Source organism: Gracilinanus agilis, chromosome X (genome assembly GCF_016433145.1).
Source record: "Gracilinanus agilis isolate LMUSP501 chromosome X, AgileGrace, whole genome shotgun sequence".
In the NCBI taxonomy this organism is placed as follows: Eukaryota; Metazoa; Chordata; class Mammalia; order Didelphimorphia; family Didelphidae; genus Gracilinanus; species Gracilinanus agilis.
This window is the reverse complement of record NC_058136.1, coordinates 50,590,148-50,617,131: the sequence shown is the minus strand read 5'-3', so window position 1 is coordinate 50,617,131 and position 26,984 is coordinate 50,590,148. Positions and strand designations below refer to the sequence as shown.

The following is a 26,984-nucleotide window of genomic DNA, read 5'->3' as shown; positions in this document are numbered from 1 at the left end:
AATATACTCCAAATCAGCACCTTCTCAGGGTCAGGAGACACCACACTGAAACTAGAGGGGATAAAAAGGTCCCATTGGTCTAGTCTCTTCACCCTTCTCCAAATCATCTATTCTACGTGTAAATATTTGCAGAGATAGATTGTACTATCTCTCATTGTAACCTATTTCATCTGTGTCAAATCCTGTTATTTTATTAATCCCCTAAAACAGCTTTGTCAATGTTATCCTGAGGTGATATAAGAATCTTTAACCCTCTTCAAAGCCCATTGGCAAACACCTAGACCAAACAAAATATGGCTGGCCTCCACTACACCACAGAGGAATTCCTGAGGTTTTTCCTACATTCCTGTTATAGCTGTAGTTCTACTCCTACTTGTGTCAAATCTTCCCAAATTATTCTAGCCCACAATGATGCTTCTCTCTTCTAACCCTCTCAAAAAATATAGTTGAATCAGTCCTAGATTTGTAAACAGCCCAAAAAGTCATCCAACTCAGCTTTTCAACTGATGCTAAAATATCTTTGAAAACATACCTGACTTGAACAGTTCAAGGAACAGAGAGCTCACTACTTAATGAGGTACCCCATTATACTGCAGAATCTACTTCTTCTTAACTCCCACCTTGTTCAGCCTTAAGGAGTCAAAGAGATACTAAACAACCATAGTTCTATGCACAAAGTGTGTGCTAGGAGCTAGAGTGGATATAAAGACAGTTAAACAACAGACCCTTATGAAATACTCTAAGAAGTTCAAATGTACTGCTACAGGAATTCTGGGGAAGCAGACTCAACTTTTGGCTAAAGTGACACAGAAAGGCTTCATGAAAGGCTAGCATTTAGACTTAGCTTAGAATGACAGGTAGGATTCCAATAGAGAGAAGACCACTGTAGGCAGAAGAAAGTGTAGGAGCCAGGGCAACACACCTACACGCTGTTGATGAGCAGTGAATTGGTCCAATTGTTGTGTAGAGCAATTTGGAAAGGTGCAATAAAAAATACTAAATTATTCGTGTCCTTTGACCCAACAATCCCACTATTGGAAATATAACTGATGGAGATCAAAAATGTAAATAAGTACCCCATATATACCAAAACATTTATAGTATCGATTTTTGTGCTAGCAGGAAAATAGAAACAAAATGGCTGCCCATCGATAAAGAAAGCAAAATGAACTGGGAATTAAAAGGAATGTTACTGTGCCATAAGAAAGGATGAACTAAGAAAGGCAGAGAAATAAGGGTACACTTAATTGCACTGAACCAACATGAAGAACACAGAATCAGGCAAACAAGATTCATAATAAATTAAACAAGAGGCATTACTAAAAGGCAATCCAACTCCCATTCACTGCAATGACCAGCATGTACCTTAAGAGAGTAGACAAGGAAACATCAACTCCCCTCTCAGGAGATGTAGGTGACTAAGGAGGATGATTTACTACCTTATTGGTCAGCTTTGCTTAACTGTTGGTTTAGTGTTGACTCGTTTTGTTGTGTTACAAAGGAGGATTAATCAGGGAACGATGGATATCAGGAATTGACTGTAGTACTAAATGCATCTGTAAATGTTTTGTTTTAAAGATTACTCTGGGAGCAGGATGTAATATCACATGGAAGAAGGAAAGACACAAGAGAATGAATGAGCTGTTAAGAGACAACTGTAATAGAAAAGGAGGAAGGCAAAGAGGACTGAACTAGAATGGCAGCAGTGGGAAAGAAAATGAAGAAATAAATGTGACAGGCAGCACAGAGGAAGATCCTGTAGGATGGAATAACTTGGTGGATGGCAGAGAAGGCTCCAAGACAATGATTCCCAAAGTGGGTGCTACCGCCCCCTGGTGGGTGCTGCAGTGATCCAGGAAAGTGGTGATGGCCACAGGTGCATTTATCTTTCCTATTAACTGCTATTAAAATTTTAAAAAATCAATTTCCAGTGAGCTAAGTAACATTTTTTTCTGGAAAGGGGGCAGTAGGTCAAAAAAGTTTGGGAACCGCTGCTCTAAGATGTTTCTAAAACCTTAGCCTAGCTTCTGTTCTTGTTAGGGAACTGAAATTCCTGCTTCCACAGATCTCAATAATCTCTTAATTGTCAAATCCAAGGACTGATTTTACATGACCAAAGCAATGAATGATGAAAATGAGTCCAAACATTCTTTGGACATATCTAGAGTGGACAACAAATTATAATGATAACAACAGGTTTGCAAAGTACTTCATAAATATCATTTCATTTTGTTCTCACTACATCCTTGGGAGTTAAATGTCATTATTATTCCCATTTTAAAGATCAGGAATCTGAGGCAGAAAGAGGTTAAGTGGTTTACCAAAGGCCATATGGCTTAATTAGTGTTAAAGGCCAAATCTGAATTCAGGTCTTCCTGAATCTGGGCCCAGTGCTTGTAGCTCCTAGCTGTCTCTAGAACACATTGTAGATATATTGATTCTAAATACTGTAGAAAAAAGGTCTTGACCAAAGGTCTGCATTTCTACAGTAGGCCATCATCTTTCTTGACCTGCCATCTCTCCTCCACATTCTCCCTCAAACCCTGGTACCCATATTTTAAAGTACAATTTGACTAGTATAGGGTTGCTCATAGCAGTGACCTAGACTCCTTGATTTCCAAACTAATGCTGAGAACCCTCATTGTAAGAATATAATGGAGAACCAAGTGTGGATGATAAATGGCCAAAAAATGACAGTTTTCAGCCTTTTCCTACCACCTAACATCTTCTCATCATTCGACTATCCAAATCCCCCACAAAATTCCATTAAAAAAAGAACCTAGGGATGAGGGGCAGGAGAGAGTTTTCCCTATTTTTATGAAGCAATTAGGAAACATTTTACAACTCTGCCTTCAAATTAAATTTAAATGAGGTATTCCGTGGTGTTCATAAGGATGTTGGTGGGGGAGTGAGGTATCTTAGAAAAAATTTCTAACTATACATTTTCCCATTGCACACATTCAAATCAAAGCTGGATAACACAATTTGACTTATATTTTATTCCAAATCTTAAGGTTGCCAAAGGTTCCCAGAGTTTACAGAAATCATGACATAGTATGGTTTACTATGGGGCAGCTAGGTGGCACAGTGGAGGGAGTGCAAGGCCTGAAGTCAGGAAGACATCTTCCTGCTTTTATATCCAGCCTCAGGCACTTACTAAGCCTGTGATCCCGGGCACTTAACTTAATCCTGTTTGGCTCAGTTTCCTGAAGTGTCAAGTGAGCTGAAGAAGGAAACGGAAAACCAATACAATATCTCTGCCAAGAAAACCCCAAGTGGAGTCAAAAAGAGTTGGGCACAACTGAAACAACTGAACAGCAAATGGTTTACTGTTAGCAAGTTTAATTAAGGTTTATACATATTGGATATTTATATTTTTTAATTCAAAACATTTTTCATTTGGGGGGGGGGGCAAGAAGCAAAAAAAGAAAACTTCAGGTGCCCGGATGTAAAGTATATCAGCACTTGACTTTCCACTGGACTTTTACATTCAAAGAGAGCTATGCCACAGCAAAATGAATGTATATTTGATATTCCAGCCCAAGGCCAAGATCACCATCTCTAACCCTATTGGCATTTTTTAAACACCTGAAAACATTTAGGAATGCAAGCAGTGCCTGACTTAGGAAGGTGTTGTGTTCTAAAACATGACATATAAGTCAACTATGTGAAGTTTTGTCCTTATAGGAAACCATGATAAATACTGTAAATGGCAGTCAGTTTTTCAGAACAGCCCCAAAGCTCATGACATATAGTGGAACTAATAGACAGTTTGGGCAGTACTGGAATCTATCAAACACTACAAATAACCAGAGGCCATGTAAAAAATATTTCAAATGCAAATTAAAACTACTCTATACTTTCATCTCACCCTCAGTGATCTGGCCAAAATAAAAATGAAAATAGTACATAGTGAAGGGATTGTAGGTAGGTGGGCACATTAACACACATTTTTAGTGGATATGTAAAAATTGGTCCACCTGTTCTGGATGACAATCTATAGCTACACTAGAAAAGTGGCTGAACCTCCTTCCCATCTGTACCACTATTAGACCAAACAGGGTAGAGACAGAAGGAAAGGTACAAAATATACAAAAAAAATATTTATTTATAGCAGTACTTTTACTGGAACAAAGTGTGGACCTATTGGTAAGGGGCATATAAATCTTAATGTAATTATTGCTTTGTAAGAAATGATAGATACTATGTTGAAAATTATTATTACATGTAATTGGGAAAATCAGATATCTGAAAAAGATTATTATAGATGCAAGAAATTTAGAGAAATCTGGGAAAACCTGTATTAAACTGATGCGGAGCAAAGTAAGCAGTAAGTAGAGAATAATATACATAATGACCACAATCACGTAAAGGGGAACAGTACTAAAAGACTTCAGTTCTCCGATCAGTGAAACAACCATTAGTATCTGAAGAATGCTGATAGTAAAACATAGCTCTCTCTTCTGAAAAAAAAAAGAGATGGGATGCACTACTGGTACAGAATGGCAGATACAATCAGCCACAGCCAATGTGTTTGTTCACTTCAATTATACTTCTTTGTCACAAGATAGAGTTCTATCTGGAGAAGAAAGACTAACAATATAAAAAGAGGACCAACAAATATTTTTAACAAACACTAAATACAAAGATGAAAATTTTTAAAATTCAAAGAAGGAACACAAAAAAGGCCATCTCATCACTACTTCTTTTAATACGGTATTTAAAAACAAACAGATGCTGGAAGGATTCTTTATGGAGCATGTATGCAAGGAATAGAACAAGAATCCCACAAGATGAGAAGGGATGGTTTTGTAATCAGCACCATTAGAAGCGGGACTCATTCTACTGAGATCACAGATTCAAAGGTTTTCAATGAACTATAATAATACAAATATGTAAACTGTCATTTATTAGTATTGCTTCTATAGGAAAACTCATTCCAAACTCCAACTAAGACACCAAGAAACCATCTCCCGTCCCCTGAAGGCCCTTGCCTACTTCTACTATAGACTGGGCACTAGGCCTTGAGAATGGCTCCTCTCCAGAACCATCCACAGCAGGAGGGCAGGGAAAAATAACAACTACTGCCATCTAGAAAGCAGGTATCAGAGGCATTATTATTCCCTTTAAAGATGAAAATTTTGAGGTACAGAGAAGGGACAGCACTTAACCTTAGGTCACATATCTACTAAGTATCAGAAATGGAAATTGAACCAAAATGTTCTTTACTTAAACTGCAACCTTCTATGCCCTATCTACACCAGGCTGCTTCTGAAGGAAGGCAGGTCCCAGGCAGAAGTTGCAGAAGGAAGATACAATCTGTCTTTTAAGCAACCATTCATAAGAAGGGACCAAAGGATCACACATTTAGAACAAGAAAGACCTAAGAAAGTACTTAGTCCAACTACTTCATTTTACACATCCAGAAAGAAAGATGAGAGTTAAGTAACTTGGCCAACTTACTTGTACATGAAGTAAGCAGCGGAGCTAGGATTTAAATCAATGTCTTCTGATTCCAAGGGTAGCTAGGTGGTACACTAGATACAGAGTCAAGTGTAAAGGCAACGGGGCCTGAATTCAAATCTGCCTTCAAGATACTAGTTGTGGGGGCCCCTGGGACAATCATTTGACCCTATTTGCCTCAGTTTCCTCATGTGTCAGGAGAAGGAAATGGAAAAACACACCAGTATCTTTGCCAAAAAAAAAAAAAAAAACCCTGAATGGGATTATGAAGAACTGGACACAACTGAACAACCACCACTTCTGATTCCAAAGCCGGTACCCATTCCACTGTACCAAGGAAATACTCAAATGCCAAACTCATTGAGCTTTCCTAATGGGAAAGATCATGGATGGGTTTGACAAAAGTGTGGGAAAATTACTGCCAGAGATAAAAGACTTTCCCCTCCCCCAAAAGGACCTTAGATATCTTTGAGGCATCACTAACATCTTGATATCAGGTAATCCTAGAATTGTATATCTAAATCTGGAAAGAACATTAGAAACCATCTAGACCAAGACCCTCATTTTACAGTGAAGAAAACAGGCCTAGAGAGGCTAAATGACTTGCCAAGGTAACCCAGAGAGCTAGAATTTGAACTTGGATCCTGTGGATCCACTGCCAGGCCTCTTTATGGCTCTTTATGGCCTTCCTGGGGAAGGGAGAAGACCAAACATGGAGGTGGAAGATCAAAAGAATAATATGAAAAAGCCATTGGTCAGAACGAGCCTAGCATTAGTGGGGGGGAGTGGGGGGGTGGGAATGGTATTGTGGTGTTGTCCCTGTTTCCTTGGCTTCTGGAGATACACAGATACACAAGTCATTCTAGGAAAAGTTCCAGTGATAAGTATATACCACAGGACAAGAGAAAGAGCACAAACTCTTAAGTCAGGCAAGATCTGAATCCAAGTCACCTCCATTGCTCACTAAGTGTATTCAATGGCAAATCACGTGACTTTACTGAGCCTCTATTTTCTCATTTATAAAATGGAAGCGAATCATATTTGCATTAAGTATCTCACAGAGCTTTTGGGAAGATTAAACATAAAAGTATGGTAAGGACACTATGTTTCAGCTATTTTTAAAATTACTTGTCCCTGGTACCCTGACACATATTTGTGCATTCGTCAAATGTCTTAAAATGGCGAAGGGGTCTCCCCATCATCTTATTCTGTCACATACTCTTCCTTCAAGGATGTTTCACAAGCAGTATTCCCTAAGTTCTCCATCTACCTTCTGGCAAATAGAAGTAATATGTATAATATTAGGTAAAATTAGGAAGGTAAAAGTCTCTACGACTGGTTTTCAACACCAATATGGATGACTCTCGACATGGCATAGAATGGCAAATAAACACTGCAATAGAATGCTACACTTAAAAAATTGCAGGCAGTTCAAGCAGGAAGGGACTTATTAAAGTATCTTATGCCAACTCTTCATTTTCTAAATAATGAAACTAGGGGCAGCTTAATTAGCACAGTGGATAGAGTTCCAGGCCTGGAGTCAGGAGGACCTGAATTCAAATCTGATCAAAGACAATTTGTACCCATGTGGCCCTGGGCAAGTCATTTAACCCCATTTGCCTAGCTCTTGTCCTCTGTTATAAAGTGGTTACTAATATAAGAATTAATGGTTGTTTTTCTTAAAAAGGAAAAAAAAACTGACCCAAAGAGTGGAAGTGACTTGTACAGGGACACAAAGGTAATTAAAACCATAGGCAGTAAGAGAATCAGAGTCTCAAGAGTATCTAATGTACCCTAATTCCCACTACACAATAGAACGCAATTAAGCACAGTGAATAAATCAAAGGGCATCCTCCTCCACTCCTCCTCCTCCAGCAGAGCTCCTGAGAAAGGTATATCTGTGAGCACCAAGGGAACAATGGAAAAAGCTTCCACCTACCATGCTGAGGCAGCTCAGTAACAACCCACTGGGAAATGCATTGTCACTAAGATCCAGAGGACTGACAAGGTTATGCTCATCTTCAGAAATGTGAATTTTACTTAGTTAAAACCAGGAAAATAGAATCAAATTCTATTTCTTAAAGTTCTTAAATAACAGCTTAATGTGATTCAAAACTGCACTTGGAAAAACATTTCCTCTCAATGTTTTTCTCATTACTTTGGTAAGAAACAAGTAAAAAGAAATCAAACACTATTATCAACATATATATTCTGGGGCAGGGGAGAAGAGGGTGGAAACAACATATTATTTGTACTCACCATAACTTTACTTCCAACTATCTGCATACAGTTGTCAACGAAGAGTGATTATGGTGTAAAAAAAACAAATAGCAACAATATTAGTAACAAGAAGCTTTTCCCAAAATGAGTTTAGTAAATTGGCAAATTTCTAATTCTACTTGTTCCATAATTTAGAAATAAAATCTGATTAAAAATGGAAACACCGCAACACTATCACCATCTTAAAAAAAAACAAAAAAACAAAAAAACAAGGTGCTTTGAGATTGCCCACTCAGAATATCCAGCTAAATAAGATATTAGTATTATTTTAGACAAAATCATTTCATAATCCTAATTCAAAGAAATAAAAGATAAAAATAAAAGGTGGACATTAAATATTTTTAAAATTTATCATTTCAATCTAAGTGAATAGTAAGGAATAGAATAATAATTTAAGAGGTATTACTTTTTTCTCCTTAGGTATGACAAGCATACAATTAATATTGAGACTTCCAATTTTGAAATATGAATGTTACTTTTGAAATTCCAATAAGTAATTTAAGAAGTGGCCTTTTGATTTAAATCTTAAATATTTAAATCAAACTGTAAAAATATTATTTTTATAGGTAAATCCCAGAAAATAAGACACAGAACTTATTCTGCTCTCTTTTTCTAGGTAATTCTTTTATATGTCGAGAAAGATTACTATATATGTAATGAAAACAAACCAAAATGGTATTCAAGCATGCTCCCTAACCACCTCCAGATTCATCTTGATGAAATAAGGCACTCTGAAAAATTTAACATCAGATGGGCTCTTCCTGGAATTTGTCTGCAGACAAAGAAATTAAGTGATAACCATGGCAAGCCTTTCTACCAAAAATCCAACTAGAAGCAAATAACTTGGCTGAAGGATTCACAAAAAATGGTAGGGTGGTTAGAAAGGCTAAATGCATGTGTCCTTCTTCTGTTCACCACCTCTGTTCTGTGTTGGGAAGCCAGCTCAGCACTGGCCCAGATACCATCCTTACTGCAGGAACTGCACTCTTTCCAAGGACTCTCACACTGTTAATTATTTTTCTCTTACTTTTTACTTGAACTAAGTTCTTCTGTGCTGCCTGTGCTGGGCTTCAAAGTTAGCTGCTCAGTAATGGTCTTCTCGCAATTTAGTTGGTAAAAGATCCCAAAAGAAGATTTGGGGGCCCTTGTGACCAAGGGATAAGAAGTAGGAAGTGCATCTATTTTATAAAGGCTGTGAGAGGACCAGAAGGCCGTCCTTGGGATTTGGTTGTTTCATGAGATTAAGGCTTGAACCGCTGGCATGGCTTTCTATTGAAGGATAAAAAGCCAAGCTGATAGGTAGTTAATGCCTCAACTTTGGCAGAAATTCTATTGCCTCCTGGGATTTTTTTTTACCCATTATAGCCACTGTACCAAATGTGGAGGCAGGGGATAGAGCCTTATCCACCAAAACCAATGTTATATCCTTATTAATACTTTTTACAGTTAAGTGAGCTTCTCTTTGTTAAAAATTTTATCACCTACAAATGTCACGGTGTGTTCCAAACCCAAGCCTAAAAGCAGGAGCCTGGCCTGAGTTCAGCCTGGTTCCGACCAGGAATAAAATGGGTAAATTCATGTTCTGAAGATGGCCACCGGCACTAAATTTGAAAGAGATAAATTTTTTTGCAGTTATCACTTTTTTTTGAAATCTAGTTTCATACTTAGCACAATGAAATTCATGATTTTAAGAATTTATAACCCCAAACTATAAAGGAAAGAGGTAAGCTACTTTCTTATGTGAAATAAAAGAATTATGACTACTGACCTATTTCCAAAAAGAATCTAAGACTCTTAGATAGACCACTTTAAGTATTCAGTCAACAGATAATTATATGCATGAATAAAAGGTATGATGTCATTCACAAATTAGTCTATTGAAAGTAGTTTAACTTAAATTATTTCACCCCAATGAGGAAGGGAAAGAAGGAGGGAGGGAAGGAAGGAAGGAAGGAAGGAAGGAGGGATGGAACAAAGGTACAAAGGAACGAAGGAAGGGAACAGGTCCTACTTGGCTCTTTTTAACTTAGCACAACCATAACACTGATAAGGTAAAGTCAGACAGCCCTAACAATGAGAAGAGATACAAAAACAAGGGGACCAAGACCTGGCAGAACTGGTCATCTGGGTCTTCGTAATAATGCATCCAGATTGTAAAATGCCTGATTTTGGCTAAAGCACATCACATAAATTGGGTACATTGGCAGAGGCAAAGTGAATTGGTTCTGCCATCCCATGATTCAGGTGTTTTGCCACTGACAGGGCCTTAGAGAAATAGTCTGATGAGTATTATTATCATATCTGATACCAAAAGCAAATCAAAGTCAATTTGCATAGAAATAAGGGAGTAAAATGATGTAAAAACACAAATTTTATGTGTACATCCAGAATGCATGAGAGATGCCACGGAGCATGTGATGATAATGAGTTGGCCTTGGAGTCAGTTAGATCTGGGTACAAATCTTGCAACTGCCACATACTGACCACGTGATCATTGTCAAATAGCTTAACGTATATGAGTGGATGGGGCAACTCTAGTGCCCTAAGTTACAGAGAGAGGTTTCAAACGTGCTTAGACAGCCAGTTTCCATGTGAAGATCTCCTTACACTGGGGAAACTGCAAGGGGTTTTCCTTTTTGCTCTCATATACACATGTATGTATATGCGTATATGTGGATGTGCCTGTGCTATGTGTGTATATATGTTACACACATATAGATATGCACTCGCACATATACACGCATGCCGATTTCCCTCCTCCCATTTTTAATCAAGACTCTCTAGAACCTGAGGTTCAAGTAGCCTCATTTTTCTTTAAGGTAAAAATTATAAGTTAAAATCATTTTTACCCATTTAATCTCTATTTTAAAATGTCTGACCAAAGGCTGATATGCTGCTAGAAAGCAATAGCCAAAATAGCACAAAAGGCCTCGTGTTTATTTCAAGGCGTGCACTTTTAAGGGCCAAAAAGGAGGGCCCTGGGTAAAAGGCTTCAAGATGCCAGGATCTAGTTTAGAAGAGATTCTTTTCTATCCCTAAATTCAGGCTCGTGCAGCATTTTAAATGCTCTCTAGGATAAGCAGTTACAATGTACCGAAGAACTCTGGAAAAGCCAAGTGAATCGGTTCCATGTGAGTTCCTACATCTCTCTGGGATCAAGGGAGACGGCTGGGACATTTTTTTTTTTGCTCTATTTCTTCCTCTTCAAAAAAATAAGAACAAAACAGTTGTGCAACTTTCAAATTCAAAACTCAATTCCGATGAATTAAAAAAAGTGAAATTGGCTACCAGTGTAGAGAGGGTCAAATCGTTTGGGAATGGCTCTTTCCCCGAATAGTATTCTCCCGGTCAGCAGGACGCTGGGAGCAGGAGAACCTGGGGCTCGGGGCTCCACAGACTGGGCCAGATCGGAAATTTCATTCTTTGGGCTTTGAGGCTGGGGAGTTTCTCCGTACCGCAGGAAGGAGTGCAGGATGCAAATTTCCTTTGCTAAAACACCGCTGTCTGCTGTCTATGGTGGCGATATAAATCTCCTCTTAATAGATATGTCACTATGGCAGTCACTAATAAATCTTTCATTCGTGGCCTTCAGAAAACAGCTGCCAATTGTGTGGCGCCTCTGCCCACCGTATCTGCCTCTGTCAGTGCCGCCGGGGCAGGGCCGGAGCTCCATTCTAAGCAGCCCTGCCAGTCTTTATAGAGAGAAGTGGCGGAGGCACGAACGCTCAGCCGGGATCCCTCCCCCCCTTCTCTCTTCCCTCCCTCACGGCGGAGACAAACCACCTTCGTTAAATAGCCTCCGAGCTTCAAGCTCATTTAATAACTGCCAGAAAATGGAGGGGAAAAACCCCCCGAAATCTATGCGGGCTCCCCATTTGCCGCCCTTTCCAGTCCTGCCAGCTCCCCCTGCTTTTCCTCCTCCTCCAGGGCTCACAGCACAAGGCACAGCTACAAGAAGTTGATTTCGAAAATGGATTTCTAAGACCTGCTTCTATTTGCTTTCATTTTCCTTTAATGTCATTATCCAGAAATCTGGGGAGAAAACAGTGAACCCTGATTAACGAGTCCGAGAGGAACCAAAAGGGGACTAACTTAAGGCCAAGAAAAAAATTCAATTGATTTCCAAAACAATTAATTCCTGCCTTCATGTTTTTAAACATGACACAGAAAAAGGTTCTCCCGTTTTTTAAATGATGCCGCCTGTTAAAACCTTTCAAACAACTGCAAACATTTTTATAATTTGGGCAGGCCAAGTGCCAAACCCATCTCTACAATTAAGAAGGGGCTTTAAAAAAAAGGATGCCTCCGTGCAAAAAAGGCAGGTCCTATTTAAAAGAAGAGCAGGCTTCTCTCTGCATCTCTCCGGAACGCTCCAAATTACAGCCAGAGGGAAGGAAACCTTGGTCAGAGATCCAGGCGGAACAGCCACATGCACAGTCACAAATGATGGACTTCTCCTAGTAATCATCACCCGTAATAGTCCCCAAATTAGGGATAGTGTTTGTCACAATATTCTCCCTCCACATCACCTTCAAATAAGGAGACTGCAATGCAATTTCCTTTGTTTTAATGATGGAAAAGAGAGCATTCAAAAATGGCTAGCCAAAGCCTGGAAGCTTTCGAATATGCTCATTAACAAGCCTTCAGTGAACACAATACTGGCCCGTGCAAAATATTAGCAAATGAAACCTTGAATCTTGGCCTCCTAACAGCAAAGGACCGGCACGCGGGCTGAGCCCAATAAATATTGGCTGGACGCATTAGCTATTGGCTGCTCTGGTATTTCTTGGCTACAGAATTGATTATAAGCTTAATAATGCCTTAAAGGGGGACTTTTCATTCTTTTTTTTTTTTACCTTTTAACACAAACTAAATGAATGTAGAACTACTAAAAGTCTCCCTAATTGTAAAATGGTGAACGCAGTGCAGGAGGGGCAGCTCTGCACTTGGAGTCAGAACAGTTGGGCTCAAATCCTGTCTCCACCACTTCCTGCTCACCACCTGCAGGACCCAGGATGCATCACCGAATTCACCAGAGAGAGGGCCTCAGTTTCGTCATCTGTAAATACAGGGGACTAGACCACATGACTGCTTAGGTCCCTTCCTGCTCTATATAGAGCAGTCCGTGGCATAAATCTTGCTGAAATTTATTTTCTTATCCAAGTGGATTTTATCAGATTCAAAAGCCAAAAACCAAAACCAAAACCTGAAGATCAAAAGTGAAATTAGAGGCCAGGTAATATTTAAATAAAAATTCAACAGATAAAAGAAGAGAAAATTTCATTGCTGGCCAACCATCCTCCGCCCCACTTTCATAAACAAATGTAGAAGAGACACTTAAAATCTTATTTACTTTTTTAAATCACCACATGATTATTCATGCATCGTTATCTGTATTCTGCACTCAGATTTAGTTACGTAGGTTTACTAGTGTTTCTGCCTTTAGGTATTTAAAGAAATAACACTGAATATACAGTCTGCATTTCCCAAAGCATTTTACTGTAAACAATAACTTGAATGCAAAAATGAAAAGAGATTCATCAGAATTTCAAAGTAAAACCCTATGCATCACCTAATTCTATTGAAAATGACGCTTGTGGCAAATTTCACTTATCACTGGAAACATATTTCTGCCCTTGGATACCAAAAACAAATTAAAACGCGAGCTGTTGCTTTGCTCTGGCAGCTGCAATGCGCTCTATTTAAACTGTCCCACGTTCAGATTCAGCTTGCTTCAAGTATCATATAGAACCAATGCACCAGTGGAAATCAGGAAACGCCTCGTTTGTAATTTCCACGGGAGGTGCTACACTTATATGGGATTGACATAATCATTTTATGATGTATTTTTAGAGAGCAAGAATTAGTTTTTTCACTAGTAACCTTTGAAAAATATCTAAAAGCTATTATAGCTCTAGTCAATAAGTTTTCCTTATTAAATTCTCTCTCCCCAGAAATGTAAAAATTGTGAGATGGAAAATGTATTTTCTGGGGAGAAATTTAACTTGAAGCCCAGTGTTGTAATAACTTAGGGTGGAGAGGGAAGAACAGAAAGAAATATCCCATTCTCTCCCAATGTCTATTGTCAAACATTTAGCTTCTAAGTTTATGATCACTCCTGTCGCTTGAAATGCCCATTTCCAATCTCTAGAATCCCACAAAAACACACTTGATGAGAACCACTACTCAACGCTCTCCTATATAATCAAATATCAATGCCAGGACTGGCATGAGGTAATTTACATGGTTGACATCACATATGAAAAAGTAAAGAAACAAACTCCGATGAGTCATGCCAGCATATAAAAAGCAAATCGTGGCAGATTTCATGCACCCAATATCAGAATATGCATACTTAGTGAAAATCCAGATAAAGGACAGCATCTAATGGTTCCCAACCTGTGAGTACGAACTCCCCCTTTTAATAGCAAACTCCCAGAAGATAAGACTTGTAACATGTATCAAAAAATGCATAATAACAAAAAGTTACTCTATTATTTGGCAACAACTTTAAATGCTGCCCCAGGTCAGGGGAAAGACGACTGGATTTGGAGTTAGATGATCTCGGTCTGAATCCCAACTCTGTTATCACCCATGTGTCAAATCATTTGACCTCAAATGCAAAATAAGGGTGCTGGACTAGATGCTCTCTCTTGTTCCTTCTAGCCCCAAATCTGTGATCCTACCCTAAGTACAAGAGCAGTTATATACATATGATAAATGGTCATATGAACGGGGTAGCTGGATGGCTCAGTGGACTGAGAGTCAGGCCCAGAGACAGGAGGTCACGGGTTCAAATCTGGCCTCGGACACTTCCCAGCTGTGTGACGCTGGGCAAGTCACTTGACACCTATTGGCTAGCCTTTAACGCTCTTCTGCCTTGGAACCAAAACACAGTATAGGTTCTAAGATGGGAGGTAAGGTTTGCTTTTTAATGGTCATAAGGAAGAAACACATTATTTCCTCATTCCACTGAAGGCTAATTGGCTTATTTTTTTATGACAAATTCAGTTCAAAAGACATTTATATAGTTTCTGCTATGTGCCAGGTACTGTACTAGGCACTGAAGGATACAAAGATTTAAAAAAAAACAAAGCCAAAGAGCTTCTTCTCCAAAGGGGCTGACATTCGTCTAAGGGAAATCTTTTCTGTATATAGTGGGTAAATAAGCACAAACTATAAACCAAGTAATTTTCAGGTGGAGGGGAACACCAAGTACTGGAGAAACCAGTAGGAGCTTCACAAAGAAGGTCCCTTACTCAGCTGAACAGGGAAGGGAACTCAGAAGTCCAAATGGTGATACAAAGGAGAGCATACATCCTAGGCACCGAGTTTCTGCACAAAGGGTGCAAGAGTGGGAAACGGGCTGTTATGTGCCAGGGGCAGAGCCAGCAAGTCACTTTGGCTGGAAAACAGAGTACATGAAGGGAATAAAAGATGAATCCATCCAAAAGGGGAGTATGGAGCCAAATCATGAAGGACTTTAAAGACTAAATATAGGCATTTAGGTTTTAACTTCAAGACAATAGGGAAGTACAGCTAGGTGGCTCAGTGGATAGAGATCCAGGCATGGAGATGGAAGGTCCTGGGTTCAAATGTGATCTCAGATACTTCCCTAGCTGTGTGATCCTGGATAAGTCACTTAACCCTAATTGCCAGATCCATACCACTCTTCTGCCTTGGAACTAATACTTAGTAGCAGTTCTAAGACAGAAGATTAGGGTTTGTTTGCTTTTTTAAGACAATAAAAAGGACAACAGGGAGCCTCTGAAATTCCTTCAGCAGGCCAAGTAATGGCCAGACCTGTGTTTTAAGAGCATCAGTTTGGCAACCATGTAAAGGATAAACTGGGAAAGGATGAGACCAGAAATCAGACAGATCAATCAGGAGGCTACTGCAAAAAGTCTAGAGACTGGGCTACAGTACAAGCAGAGTGAAGAGGCCTATTGTTCTGCTTCCTATGGACAAGGATTGATAAGACTTGGCAACTGACTGACTCCATGTTTTGTTGGAGCTACATGAAGATCCAAATGGCCACGTTTAATGTATATTCCCTTTGTAGTAACTAACTTCAAACCCTGCCAGGGGTCTGCTACCCACAGGTTGGGGACCAGAGCACTACACTATAATCTAGAGCATTCATTTTTCCCCAAATATGGAATCGTTTTTAATAAATAAGGGAGTATACTTGACTTGAAAAAGACATTTGTGCTTTTTATGGCATTTTAATTTAAAATCTTCAGTGTTGCATTGCTAAGGCCATAAAAACTTTACTCCAAAACTAACACCCAAGTAGTATATTTTCATCTTATTGATTCTTAGTTTTTAAATATGCCATATTTCAGATTAGTGGGTACTTGGAAGATATGTAATAAATTCGAGTGAACTTATTAATACCTATAGTCCAGGGCATTTTAAAGTTCATAATATAAACAAAATGTTGTGGGGGTTTCCCCCAGATAGCAAAGCAAGGTAAACAGATGCAGAAATATGAAGACTTGCACAGAAAAGCAAAAGCAAAGAAAGCCAAGCTCATGCATTGGCGAGGCCACTTACCGATTTGGCGGTGGCAGAAATGTACTGGACAACCATTTCATGCTTTGTGCCGAAATCTTTATCTCGCAGGGGAGCTTTTCGTTCTTCATTTAGATTCATGTCTTCCTAATAATACAGAGAACATAAACCATCAGAATTATATTTCCACTTCCAGTCAAAAGCTTCAGAAATCAGAAGTGTTTATCGGAGACCAAATAAAAACGTCACCAAAGAAGGACTAGATTACTCTACTGTGAGCACGTGTGTGTCTATATCAAAGTAAGACTTTCTTTCAGAGAAACTTCATTATCAGGCTCCTCCTCTTTCCTTGCTCCACACAGATCTCTTTTACCCTTAAAACCCCCTGCCAACCATGCACCTTCCACAGGAAAGCCAGTAGCTTTGTAATTTTAAAAGATTCTAGAAGCCACTTCCAGGAAGTTCCTGTTCTCAGGGCAGCACCATTATCAGAACTGACCAGTATGATTTGCAAAGTTACAATTGCTTTTTTTTTTAATTTTTTTTACCAATTACATGTATTATTAACAAATTTCCACATAAGTTTTTCAAAGTTATATGATCCAAATAGTCTCTCTCCTCCTTCCCTACCTCCTCCCAGAGCTGGCAAGCAATTCATTCTGGGTTATACATGTATTATCACACAAAACATATTTTAATATTATTCATTTTTGTGACTGACTAATCTTATAAAACCAAAACCCTCAAAACATGACCCAAATAAATAAGTGATAAATTATATGCTTTCATCTTCATTCCTTTTCCAATAGTTCTTTCTCTGGAGGTAGATAGTATTCTTTGTCATAAATCCTTCAGAACTGCCCTCGATCATTGTATTACTGATAATAACTAAATCTATCACATTTGATCATCCCATAATATTGCTGTCACTGTGTACAGTGTTCTCCTGGTTCTGCTTATTTCACTCTGAATCAATTCATGTAAGTCTTTCCAGCTCTTTCTGAAATCCTATCTATTGTGCTGTAAGCAATGATAGGATGCAAATAAAAGCTGGGATGACTCCAAAGTTACATTTGAATCAAAGTTCAGAAGCGATCACTGAGCTAGTGCCCAGTGACTGCTACTAAATCCAACCTCTTTCCTGTCTCTGCCAATAATAAACTAATAGTAAAACATTACACATTCTGTCTTTTTTTAAACTTTTAAGGTAATAGCAATAGCTCGTGTATCCATAGCACTCTGAGGTTTGCAAAGTAGTTTACAAATATTATTTCTTTTTATCCTAATATGAAATCCAACGAGTAGTTACTCCTATTCCCATTTTTGGATGATAAGAAAACTGAGGGACAGAGAAATTAAGTGATTTGCTGGGGCCACACAATAGGAAAGATAAGAAGCGCCTGGGGCAGGAATCCAAGTAGGGTCTTCCAAGAAGATTCTGAGAAAGCAAAGTACTATTGAGGTATGTGAGAAGGAAGGAGGGAGTGTGTTGATTAGGTGATAGATATATACCCAAATATTTTTGAAGATACATAACCAGAGAAAAGGTGAAGAACATTTGCTGGAAAAAGAAAGAATTTCACTCAATTAAAAAGAAGGAAAGCAAACCACAACATCAAGGACCTCCCTATCTTTCAGGAGCCATTAATACCCTATAATCTTTTTTTTGATTTTATATCGGAAGCAATCCTAAAAAGGAGATTACACAGTCATTTTAGTAGACAAAATTAACTCTAAGATGTGCAATATGCCTTTCAGACCTCTAGAGTTGTCACAGGACCAGGACTGGGAATGGCCAAAATATATGATACCCTTAATATAAGTGATTTCTAGCTCGCTGTCTACCTCCTTTCTCTCACCACAAGTCTATGGTTTCAACTAATCACCTCTAGTCCAACATAGATAAGTGGGGCAGACCACTACATATAGCAGGGAGCATAGTTGAGTTATTTTAAGTCCAAGTTCCATGAGTTCTTAGGAGCCTGACAAATTTTTTAAGTTATCACCTCAAAAAGGGGCACCACCAAAACAGTATCTTCTATCAATTAACAAAGGAAAACACATACTAAGACCAACAATTGGTTTTTTAAAGCATTTTCTAAAACAAAGTCATTACTTTCTTGATATTTAAAAAGGGAAATGACATGGTCACAATAGATTATATTCTACCCCAATCATCCCCCGGAAAAAAAAGGGCTACCTGACTGGTATTCTTCCTGTCCTGCCCAGGATCTTCTCCTTCCCATTGTTTGTCTATTGAACTTCTACCCATCTTTTAAAGTTCAACTGGAATGCCACTCCTCTATGAAACTGAGTACTATACTTCATGTGGCCCATCTCATCTGAAGAGCTCTGGCCATGGTTGGCTTCCCACCTTGGTCCTTTCCTGGCCTCCTGTGGCATATAAGCAGCTTCCCTCTTCCACTTTCCACCAGCATTTCTGAACCCAGATTCCTATCTATGGAACAACAATCAAATTGATCTAGCCTTTGTAACAAAAAAGAGAGTGTCCATCTACTTTCCTATGGCTGCACTCATCATCCAAGTGGTTTCATAGCCTAGAAAACTTTCATCTAGCTACCACTCTCTTAAATGTGTTGTAAATTTATTAACATGTAAGCATTGGCAGGACAAGCATTGTCCTGCCTTTTGGTCAGTAAGGCCTGAATTTCCTGATAAGAGTTAATAAGCAATGTTTTATTCATTCATTTATTTTCAGTAGGTGACTTCCCACCCTACCCCACCCCAGGCCCTCACCAAGCACTTTGTTTGGGAACTCTCCACTTAGTTATAATTCAAGATAGAATGTTTTGCCTTTCTGGTGTATCCTAAGGTGTACTGGAGGCGGCTCAAAATGGCTCATGAGAGGGGACTTAAATTTTCAGCCATGAGCATTTGTATCCCAGAAATTGGCAAACACTACAAATCAGGGCTTGATTTATTGTTTTGTTGATTGTCTAGGCCAAAGAAAGTGATGGGAGAAAATGTTAATAACACAGATTAAATTTAAAAATGTGTTGTGAGTACACTTTTTTCTCCCAGAGGGCCAAAAACATTTACCAGCACAACACTGTTCTTATTCCTCAACTAAGGCAAGTTAGAACTCATTCTGTCTAAACTTTATCTATATCCAAGCACCAAACACAATATTCTGCATGCAATAAATATATGATAAGCAGCTGTTGAACAAATGGATGAACTTATACAATTACCTTCACCTAAACTCCAATACTAAAGTTTTAAAATTTTGAATTAAAGAAACTCAGCACAAGGGAGAGAAAATATGTAATATGTTCCTTTTGTTTAGACAATCTTAAAGTGTTTTAAAAGCATCAGTAAATGTTGCTTTTTGACACTAATTTGCCAAGTGAATAGGGAAAGGTAAAATACTTATAAACATCAGATAAAAGTCATTAATACCTCTGGGTCTCAGTTCCCTTATCTGTGAAACTGAAACACTCTTTAATGTGCCTTCATATAGGAGGCCAGGCCAAATGATTTAGATCCCGGCCAGTTTTAAGATTAAAAAAAAATATGATGAGTCTACTGATCAAATTATGCTAATCCAAAAGAAATTTCACTGGATCACAAGTAGATTTTTCCCCACCAGTTAATGTTTCTGATCATTTAATTCAAAGTTTATAATGCAATAATGAAACTGATGGCATAAAAACAATCATTCATTATGTCTTTAAATTATTATTTTTATTCTGAACTTAACACCAAATAAAATGGTCTTTTCCATGTGGTTGAAAAGAAAATGAAGATGTAAAGATATGGATCTTAACAATGAACAGCTGACTTCTCTTTTCAAATAAGTATTAAATTCAAGCTATTGTTTCAAAGCTGTCCTAGTCCTCTGTAGGTGATCTTTGTGATCTTCTGTCTGTTTTTTTTCCTGTATATTTTTAAAGGTGTTTCCTTTCCTTATTTTCTTTTTTCTTTTTGGCTATCATTATTCTAACCAATCTCTCCTTCCTACCTTACTACAAAGAATGAATAAGAAAAAGAGATGCTTCACACAAAAACTTGATGCAGTGATATTTTTGCAGAGTTACCTGTTTCCCTTCTAATATTTAACTGAATTGGGTTTATGTAAAACCTTTTCAATTTTGTGCAATCAAAAACTGTCTATTTTCTTTCTCTCTCTCTCTCTATCTCCCTCTCACATAGACATACACACAGATATACATGCACACGTGCACGCACATGTCCTCTAACCAAGTCCTCTAAAGCAGTGATATGAAACTTAAATAGATATGGAAGCCACTAAACCACATAAAAGGATCACTGTGGGAACACAGTGGCTCAGAAAACCACATATTAATATTATCTATGTTTTATTGTACTTTTCTTTAATTTTGTTAAATATTTCCCAATTATATTATAATCTGCTTCAGGCAGCACTCAGGATTCTTGTGGGTGGCATGTGGTCAGCCAGTGGGCAGCATGTTTGACACTATTGATCTAGATCAAAACTATAACAAGTGTTCAGAAGGTTCGAAATGACTTTCTATATCCATTACATAGCAATATGGATCACTGTTCATCTTACTAATAATCTGAAACTATACTGAAGATGGGTGAGCTATCAAACCAACCTAGTAACCTACTTCAAAGTACCAGAAATTCTGTAGTAAAATACTGTAGCAATTTGAGTCTTCAATGGGTTATGTAAAAAATGATATTCATATGCAATAATATTTATTAAGTACTCATGCAAACACAGGTGTTATTTCTGGCCTTTTTTAAAGGAAAAATCATTGCCCACTGCATTTCTGTACACAAAGGGAAATGATTCAGCCAAGCAGCAAAAGCATTTGGGTTGTTTTTTTCATTTGTTTCCCCACCTCCAATTTAAACCTGCCAAACAGGCAAAAGCACAGAGGATATGAATGGATTTTATACAGCACATTAGTAGTAATATAACTGTCTGAATTCAAAAATATTCAAACCACTCTTAAAATAAAACTATTCTTTTACTTTTCTCATATATCCAAAATTATAGTAGCACATATTTAAGAAAGGAGGATAGATCAATCTTTTTTTTTCTAAAGGAGCTCTCCCCAAGAGCTCACTTTTTAAGCAAGTGTCACTGTGGGATATAATTCACTATGCCCTATGTTCATAAAGGAGAACTAGAAGCATTCAAACCAGTTTAGTCTAGTTATCCACACAGGAAATACTAAGTGAGAAAAGAATGTCTAAAGTTGGATGAACTATCAATAAACAAGCATTTCTGAAGCACTACTATGCACCAGGCAGCATGCAAAGTACTGAGTAAGCAAATAGCAGTGTCTGCCCACAAAGAGTTCACATTTTAATGAATGATAAAGTTGTTTTAAAAAAAGCTTAGCAATTTATCCTACTAAGCAAAGCCTTCCCAAAAACATTCAAAGATAAAAAAGGAAATATTAGAAACAAAAGAAAAATGAAAAAGATACACAAGAACCATTTTAGCAAATTTTTTTTCCATCCTGGTGAGTAATTAGAATCTGTTACCCTAAAAACTACAATTCCCAGCACCCCACTCTCCTCATGTTACATGTTGACATAGGGAGGATATAAATTTGGTGTAGCCCCGCCTCTCGCTCTCTTGTCTTCCTGATGGGGCTTTGGTGGAGCTGGCTCTTTTAAACAGGCAAGGAGAGCTTGGTCATGTGGTTTTATTTTGTTAGATAATTACCTTTTTATTCCTTTACTTCTAGTGATTATTAATAAACTTTATAAAATATACTAGATAGTAGAAGCTAGACATGCAAGCCTCTGAGATGCTTACAGAAGAAAGAGAAATAAATAGTAGTAAAGAATACAAACACAGGAAATCAGTCACATTAGATCAGGTATATATTAAGGAGGTCTGGGAACAAGGAACTTCTGAAGACTCATAAAAATATCTGACTATTCTCTAATTCTAATGATTCACGTGGACACAAATGACAATGGCAAAAGGAAATAAGAAAGAATAGTCAAATACTTCAGAATGTTGAGCAGGAAACATAATGGAGACACAATGTGACACAATGTTTTCAGGACTACCCCCTATGGAAAGGAAGGAAAGGATGAAGAAGAGGAAAATACAGGACTGGCTGAGACAATGCCACCTAAAAATAGGGATTTCCATTTTTGGACCACAGGCTAAAATGTAGCCATGGCAAACACCTGACCAGGGAAGAAATGCACCTCACAAAGGCTGTTAAGAAAGTACACTATTTGCATCATCTAATTAGAGAAGGGAAATAAATATGATTCAGAGCTATGAAAAAGAAGTATATATAGATGAAATCCATTCTGAGCACAAATGAAGAACCAAAACACAAGGTCTCTGAATGGGGGGAAATATCAAAGGCATGGAGAAAAAAATCCAAATCTTATTAAGACTCCAAAAAGGTAACTAATAGAACATCAATAACCAATCATCTTTATAGCAACATTCCCATATGTACAAAATCCCTATGACATCATCTATATATTAACTGAAGGCATCTTGCATGAGATTATTAGTATGGAACAAGAAGCCTTTTATAAACAATATCCAAGAATGGACCACATTATTACCATCTCACAAGTGACTGAAAAATATGGAGAACATAAGATCATATACTAATTATTATTTATTAATTTCAAAAAAGCTTTTGACTTGGTAACCAACTCTTTAACAATGATCTATCTCCCATCCATACACAAGATCATTTAGGGGTCCATGGAGGATGTAACAAAGAGAAAAAAACCCGTTCCATGACACTGATAAATGAACATCAGGAAACATAGGAAACAGGAAGAAGCATACTCACCAAAAACATTCACCACTGTACTGGAGGAGGTCTAGCATAGAGTCTAGGTCCAAAAAGGAATTCCCTATGCTAATCCTATTCATGGATGCCATTGTGTTACTTTCTAGGTTAGGCAGTATGGATGGACAATGAACTAAATCCAGAGTTGAAACACAGGAGAAGAGTGGCCTGGACTTTTTTCAGATAATTACAAAGCATTTTTATTGACCTCAACTTGCGTATAACAGCAAAGACTCAACATTTCAATACCAATATTTCACTGGCTTTTCACCGCTCATTAGTGGTGAGACCTGGAACAACCATGCCTCTGAAGAACAAAAAATGAATATCTCATAGAGAGCAAAGTTCATGGCGATCATGAGCAAACTACAACAAAGAGCCAGAAAGGAACTCTGAAGAAGAAGAGTAAAAGATGTCATCAAAAATTGAATGACAGAAAGAAAAAATGGGCCAGTCACCTGAAAAGAGCAAAGGATGACAGTTAGACAATCAGACGGACAATCAGATGATCCCTTTTGTATCCTTGTGATGTTATGAGAAAGTGGGGACAGCCTCTAGCATTCTGGGAGAAAGTGAGGAAGGCCTCCAGCATATTGAGTAGACCTTCACTGGCAAACTTTGGTGAGGACATGGCCAAAAACATTACAGAGTATGAGGGCATAAATGAGTTGGAGCAGCAGAAGGAAATTCTAGAATCGAAATCACAGATGTATACATGTGAGTATCTGCTTCATCAAACAATCTAATATTCAAATAAATAATATTTTAGAATGACTACTCTGGAACAATATATTTATTTTGAAAGCAGTTAAAAAGAAAAAAAGCTCCAGATTTATGATAACCATATTTTAAAGGGATGAAATTCTTTAGTAAGAGCAAAGGCAGAAGGGGCCAAAGACCTGCCCAGTGAATCTGGCATCAAAAAAGAAGTAAAATCTCTATTACTCTACAATATCCAGTGTCTTCTACTTTTAATCACACTGGAGTCAAAAGTGACAGTAGTGAAATAGAAAGAAAAGTCAACAAATCTCAGTGATATCGAGATGCACTAAGAGCTCAATTAACTGGAGTCAAATTACTTGGCTCTCTCAAATAACTGGAATTATTTGTCACAAAAAATATTGTCACAAAAAATGACAAGTAAACAAATGGAAACAGAGATTTAGTACAAAGACACACATTATATTATGTAGTCACTACAGATTTAGCCTAATCTGCCATCCCTTCCACAACGAAAGCCCTGAAAAATGAGACTTGATATTCATAATTGTGACCCTAAGGCACTGCAAGATTCCCGTGGGAGGATTCGATTATATGTTCAGTATATTGTACTTAATTTCTTGTGAAAGATTTTCAATGAGGTTAGAAATTTAAAGGATTTTTCTGTTTAACTCTGAGTTAACCAGAAATTCATTCCTCCACAATATACTACGCTCCTCCCCCCCAACCATTTCAACTGATCAAGTCTTTATTCCTTACCCTAACATTGCTAATAAAATAATTTATCTAATATTTGATACAATGTGGTTAATCAGAATTGCTAATATTTTCATACAAATTTTAAGCCACATTTCAGTCCTGGGACACGTCCAAGATCCTAAACACTCATTTACTATTTGGACTATATTTTACTATATTTGGAGTCTACATATAAAGTTCTTCCAAATTTATGAAAAACCATAAATTATAAGTGAACAAAAATGAGTCACAGAAAGAGAACAGTCACCATAACTTTCAGATATTACATGAACATATTTCACATTATTTGAACAAGGAAGAAAACCAGTAGGAGTGAAATGAAAATAATTTCATAGCTCTCAATTTGGTTAAAGGATTCACGTTCCTTCCCAATCAACTGTGTTAATGACATTTTAAGTTTTCCATTACTAAGCTGATGGCCTCTCTCTTTTCCACAGGCATTCCAGGATGGAAAAAAACAAAACATTACAGGCGACTCAATTATCAATGGCAAATATTTAATCCCAGGCTGGCTTTTCCTTGCCATCCAGCACACCTCTGAGTAGCCTTTACCTGTTAAAGGCTGTGTGTTCAGGGAAATCATAAGAATTTTAACTTTCATGTAAGCAAAATTATTATCATTAGAACTTGGCACTCTGCTACCCCCCCCCCAAATCAAGCAGCCCTATTCTAAGCCAGGTATAAATGATTTTTGATTGTCGGTTATTTTGAATGTCATATGAAATTGCACTGCCTATTATCTATACGTCTATTTTACATTATATTATGTGAGCATACAAGTTTTGAGCCATGTAATGCCCAGTACTAAGTCAGACACCAAAAAAGGCAATAAATCTACGATTTAAAAATCGTATTACGTAGAAAGCTCTTTTCTGTGATTAATAGTTCTGTAAGATTAAAATTCAACATATTACTGGAAAAAAGCTAGTCTGCATCTGAATTTTCACATGATAGCTTTAGCCATTATTGGTTCTGATTAAATTTAAACTAAAGGTTCACCAGAAAGCATGTAATTTTCTACACTGAAGGCAAGCATATGCCGCAGTTTGAAGAACAGATATTCCCGAAGAAATGGCTGTTAACGTACGGTTTTATACACCAAAGCATATTACCCTTTGATTTCCATTTTAAAATTAAAAATATATTGCCATCGGGGAAAAAGGTAAGATCCAGGAATTAATTTTTTTTAAATATCACAATCGTAAATGCAGCAGACAAACTGTTTAAAAATCATGCATTTTCTGATGTAACATCAGCAATATTTTTCAAGTCACAAAACACAAAATATGTTAGAATGGAAATATAAAAACTCTACAGTCCCAAAGACCAGCTTCTTTGAGGACTGCGTCCACAAGGGAATCCTACTTTGTGAGTTGCTTGACCCTTTAAATTCGCTAAACACAACACTTTAAAAGTCCTATCAATCTATTAGTAATAGACATCTTTTTTGATGTATTTGTTTTTACTAACAGATTTATCTTTATAATTTTAAGCTAAAATAATTACTATTTAAAAGCATCACATGAATACTCATTTAAAGATTTGTTTCTATAGCTTGTTATGTCTATAAATGGAAACTTGCACATAGTAGGAAGGCAGTATTCAAGGAAAATCAATAATGGATAAGCAAAGAAGGCATCTACTTGAGGAGAGAGAAAATACATTTTGAAATGACAACTGAAGGGTTCACGACCATCTTGGGTAAATGCTGAACTGAGTTCACCCTATGACACGAGAACTGTCATATCCAACCTACCCATGTCTATCTGCTCACGAGCCAAGTTTTCTATGCTCACTGTGACAGGTTATGTGCATAAGTGAATTCCAAGCAGACAGTGATGAAAAGCTATTCTCCTACCATTGTAGGACAGGAATCAAGTGGAAAAGTGTTGAAGGTCATTCAAGTGCCTACAGAGCTTTGAGTTAAATCTAATAATCAATCCATTAATCACCCAAAAAACACAGCTTAGGCATCTATTATAGGTCATGCACTGTGTTAGTTAGGCACTGGGGAAATGAAGGCAAAAATTAAACCAAACAGCCCCAGCCATCAAGAGCCTTACATATCCTACTGGGGAAGCAACATGTATTTATATAATATGTAAAAAATAAACACAAAATGAATACACAACAATACAGGAGGGGAAGGCCAGAGCTTCTGGAAGCATCAAGACAGTCTTCATGTAGAAAGTAGTGTTTAGGGGGCAGCTGGGTAGCTCAGTGGGTTGAGAGCCAGACCTAGAGAGATGGGAGGTCCAAGGTTCAAATCTCACCTCAGACACTTTCCAGCTGTGTGACCCTGGGCAAGTCACCCATTGCCTACCCTTACCACTTTTCTGCCTTGGAGCCAATACTCAGATGGAAAGTAAGGATTATTAAAGAAAGAAAGAAAGAAAGAAAGAAAGAAAGAAAGAAAGAAAGAAAGAAAGAAAGAAAGAAAGAAAGAAAGAAAGA

The 26,984-nt window shown here is 37.7% G+C and overlaps 1 protein-coding gene across 1 annotated transcript in view; it reads right to left on the bottom strand.

Annotated features, from left to right (window-relative positions):
* DIAPH2 (diaphanous related formin 2) overlaps positions 1 to 26,984 on the bottom strand; it is a 923,935-nt gene that overhangs the window by 803,759 nt on the left and 93,192 nt on the right. The window contains exons 5-6 of the mRNA XM_044682826.1: positions 16,300 to 16,404; positions 7,723 to 7,743 (exon numbers count right to left, since the gene is read on the bottom strand). Coding sequence (XP_044538761.1) covers positions 7,723 to 7,743; positions 16,300 to 16,404 — 126 coding nt within the window. The remainder of the gene's footprint in view (positions 1 to 7,722; positions 7,744 to 16,299; positions 16,405 to 26,984) is intronic.